At 54.5% G+C, this 4,285-nt stretch overlaps 1 protein-coding gene across 2 annotated transcripts in view; it reads left to right on the forward strand.

Annotated features, from left to right (window-relative positions):
- FBXW8 (F-box and WD repeat domain containing 8) overlaps positions 1 to 2,547 on the forward strand; it is a 51,133-nt gene extending 48,586 nt beyond the window's left edge. For both annotated transcript variants that reach the window (XM_015644052.1, XM_015644053.3), the window contains exons 10-11: positions 251 to 367; positions 1,033 to 2,547. In XM_015644052.1, coding sequence (XP_015499538.1) covers positions 251 to 367; positions 1,033 to 1,177 — 262 coding nt within the window. In that variant the 3' untranslated portion in view covers positions 1,178 to 2,547. The remainder of the gene's footprint in view (positions 1 to 250; positions 368 to 1,032) is intronic.
- The last annotated feature ends 1,738 nt before the right edge of the window (positions 2,548 to 4,285 follow it).

Consider the following 4,285-nt stretch of genomic DNA (forward strand, 5'->3'; position numbering starts at 1 on the left):
TCCCGGCTCTCCAGCAGTGTTTTCTGGGCTCCCCGTGTGTTCTGGGAAGAGCCCGCTAGATGGGGATAGAAGATGTGGGATGTGCTCCAGGCTGGCACAGCCACAGTGCAGGTTCCCAGCCTCTGGCCCGGGGAGGGCGCTGATTTCCATCGTTCCCTGTTTGATCCGGAGCCATTCCTTCCCCAGCACCCGGATTTTGGGGAGCCCAGTGCAGGTGGCCCCTCACCCCGTGCTCTGGGTTGTTTTGCAGACATCCAGTCCGCCACGTGTGGTTCAATTCCCACAGCCTGATCACTGCCAACATCCCCGAGGAGAAGAACCCCCGAGGCTCCAGCATCAGCGAGGACGACCCCAGCTTGCACCGAAAGTGAGAAACCAGCCCTCAGCAATCTGTTTCGTTTTTAAATAGCACCCTGAGCACCTGAGTCATCACCCAGAGCACTTACAGAGAGGGTATAACAGCAAAAAAAATAAAATTAAAAAAAAAATAAGGGTAAGGTTTATAAAGCAAGCGATGAATTGGCTTGAGTGCAAAAAAAAAAAAGCTTTTTTTTTTCTCTCAGCAGGGGAACATAAAGTCCACTGAAGCCAGGCAGGGAATGCAACCCTCTCCTTGCTCGAAATATTAGTAATGCTGTCTCCTCCTAAAGGAAAACTACTGGCATTTAAGCTGCAGGTTTTGGTATTTGCATCTCAAATGGCTGTTAGTGCTAATTGAACTATCAAATACCAATGTATTTATCTTCCCCCGTGCTGGAGAGCCTGGAGACGTTTCAGCAGATGACAGTCACGTCTCTGCAGGGCTGGAGGGAATGATTCACCAGCCCTTCCCAGCTTGCTGGGTCCCTGGGAGGAGGCAGGAGGGAGCTTTCCCTGTTCAAAGTGCTCAGCCTCCCGCAGAAGGGATGGGGGTTTTTTATCCAGCTCTCACAGCATCGCTTTCTTCAGTTCAGATGATTTTTGTAGTGATTTCTACCTCTGTTTGCTTTCCCACTGGGGTGAAGTGGTGTGTCCTGGTTGTTTTCCACACAGGTACCGAGGGGTGATTTATTCCTACGAGTTCTCTGTGGACCAGCTGGCTGTGGACAGCGTCCTGCCCATCTGCCGCTCCTCCTACGACGAGCTGACGGGTTACAACTACAACATCGGCCTGGCAGTGCCCTACGACAGCATCTAGGGCACTCCTCGGCTTCTGGGGCCAGCCAGGGCCACAGGCAAAGGAAAATCCATGTGGGACAAGCAGCCAAAAGCTGCAGAAAGCCCTGGGATGTGAACCCAAACAGGGCGGGGCTGCCCCCGAGCACCCCGCTGGAATGTGTCGCTCTGGATGTGTCCAGAGGTGCAGCCTGCTGGAGTGGAGAGGCTGAGGAGGGACAGGGACAGCTGCAGGGTAAATAAAAATATTCCTGCTGCTTGTGGGAAAGATGCTGCAGGTCCCATCTTGGTCAGGAAGCCAGAGTGGGAGACTGAAGGGGCAGGAGGCTGGGAGCTCTCTGAGGAGTTCTTCCCTACCCCAAGAGGGAAAAAAATCACCAAGGACTTGGAAAAAGCTGAGTGTTTGAAATGTCTGTCCTGGTATTGAGCTGCTCCTTCTTGTTTTCCTTGGAGTGCATTGGAATTGGGAACAGGACAACAGGACCATGCACAAAAGGTTATGGTGGCTGGGAGAGGAAGGTTCCCTAGGCCAGGCTGGATGCTTGGGAACTCAGCAGGCCACACACATATCACAATTATTTTAGATCAAATTATTTTTTTAATTATTTTTAATCCTGGATTAAATGTTTTCTAATTGTACATCTGTCTGTGGAATTCTGTTCCTGAGCCTTTTAGGGTGAGCTGACCCCTGTTCACTGGATCAGAGGGCTGGCTCAGGTTGTCAGGTGTGTTCTTGGCTGGGTCATGTCCTTCCACAGCACCTGCAGGGTTTTCAGTGCTGCTCTTGCTTCCAAGCTGGGAATTGATGATGGAACAGAAGGGGTGACGTGGCCACAGTGGGTATTGAGCCCCAAAGCTGTGGGGAGGCGCCAGGTGAAGGGCAGGAGGTGCTGTTCAGGTGGGAAGGAGGAGTGAGGCTTTACCTGAAGCCCTGACAGGTAAAACCAGTTTGGGGAACAAGAGCTCCAGTCCTGCATGGATCTTCTTACTGATTAAAAATGATTTTATTGTGATCTGCCCGTGTAAACTTACTGGTGCAAACCAAAGCTGTGTCAGTTCTGTTTAAAGTGAGGTTAAGTTTTAACCTGCATCTTTTTTCCTGGGTGAATGGAATCAGTGTAAAGTCCTGGGGAGAGCTGCAGGAATGTGCCCAAACCTGCAGGAGAGGGGCTGGGCTGGCACTGCAGCCCTGTGCGGTCACTGAGCCCTGCCCAGAGCTGCATTTCACTGCTTTTCCTCCTTTGCCTTGGGGGGGAGGTTTCCCATCACCCATACACCAAAATCTCACGGTTTAGGTTTTTAATTACCTTTTTTTTCCATGTGATGGATACACAGAAAGTGCAAAGGGCAAAAAGGCATTCTGTCTGACAAATAAATTTGATCTTTCATAAAGCTTTGGTCTTTTATTTCTCTGCCCTTCTGGGAAGCCAGCTCCCTCCCTCCATTCCTGGAAGAGCAGGAAGTGCCATGGATGCAGGGTTTGGACAAGAGTTCAGCTGAAACCTGACAAATAAATCATGGTTTCTGTAGCAGAAATGACTTCGGGGGGTTGCTCCAACCCTGTGACTTGTGCGATGCTCTGAGCAGGGAGCGCTCCCGTGTCATTGTTCTCCCTTCTCCTTCTCTCGCCTCATTATCTGGGAACAGCTTTGTTCCTCCTTCCTCTCCCTGCTGCAGGGAGCAGAGTTTGTGGTGCCCACGACCGTCCTTTTCCCGAGTCCTCCCCCGCGTTCCTGCTTCTCCCTGTGTGCCGGGGCTGCTGCTGGGGAGGGTTTGCAGCACCTGCATGAGCCGGGGTTCTGTGTTCACCTGGCTCACAGCCACAGCTCCTCTGCAGCCTGCTCCTTTGGGTCTTCCCCCTAATTAACGGGATTAATTGAGCGAGGTCGCAGCACGGCAGAGGGTTGTGTGTGTGCTCAGCTCGCTCTCCTGATGCGGGTGAGGGCACTGGGGCTGTGTCCACATCGGGAATTTGGGATGTTCTGCTTCCCTGGGTGCTCCTCAGTGCTGGAGTGGGGCAAACACCAGCGATGCTGCCGAGCTTTGGGCTCAGGGGGTGATGAAATGGAGCCTCTTCCTTCATTTGGGGAGCAGGAACAGCGTCCCCATCCCAGCTGTGCCGGGAGAGGCACCGTGCAGCTCCCCAGGGCTGGGCACTGGGAAGGGAAATCCGCCTTGGCTGGGCCCAGCAGTGCAGGAGCTGCAGTCAGGACATGCTGGAGCAGCGTGGCCTGAGCTGGTGGGGTCAGGCTGGAGGCCAGGCTCACCCTGCTGCCACTTGCCCGGGGCTCAGGGCCAGCTGCAGAGCCCAGGGGCAGCACAGCAGGAAAGGGTTCGGCACAAAAAGCCTTGAGAGTTCCGGTGTCCCGTGGTGGTGGCAGCGACCCTCAGCTGAAAACAGGGGGCTGTGTCCTGGTGAGAGGGACCCTGCTCCAAAGGGAGTGTGGATCCCTGCTCCAAAGGGAGTGTGGGATCCCTGCTCCAAAGGGAGTGTGGGACCCCTGCTCCAAAGGGAGTGTGGGATCCCTGATCCAAAGGGAGTGTGGGATCCCTGATCCAAAGGGAGTGTGGGATCCCTGATCCAAAGGGAATTTGGGATCCCTGATCCAAAGGGAATTTGGGATCCCCGCTCCAAAGGGAGTGTGGGATCCCTGATCCAAAGGGAGTGTGGGATCCCTGCTCCAAAGGGAGTGTGGGATCCCTGATCCAAAGGGAATGTGGATCCCTGCTCCAAAGGGAATTTGGGATCAGCACAGCCTGTGAGTGTCACAGCTCTGGGGTGCCAGGCACAGCCATCCTGGAGGGCAGGACGAGGCTGCAGAGCCCTGCTGGAGAATCCCCACTGCCCCCTCTGCTCCAGGGCCAAGCCTCCAGAAGAAATTGCTGTTTGCCTCTGGTTTGTGTCCTCAGTCACCTTGTCTGTGAGGGAAGAGCTGCCCCAGGGTGTGAGGGGCTGCCATCCCTCTCCTGCTCTGAGGAGTGAGTGGTGGGAGGAGGAGCAGGGGGTGCTTTCTGTACAGAGAGGTGCTCTGGGGGTCTCTGAACCCCCTTTCTGTCCCACCTTTCCCACCCAGCTCTGCTCTCCTGCCCTGCCACCTCTGTCACTCTCTCACTCAGAGGGGTGAGCGTG

The sequence above is a fragment of the Parus major genome, chromosome 15 (assembly GCF_001522545.3).
Source record: "Parus major isolate Abel chromosome 15, Parus_major1.1, whole genome shotgun sequence".
Taxonomy (NCBI): domain Eukaryota; kingdom Metazoa; phylum Chordata; class Aves; order Passeriformes; family Paridae; genus Parus; species Parus major.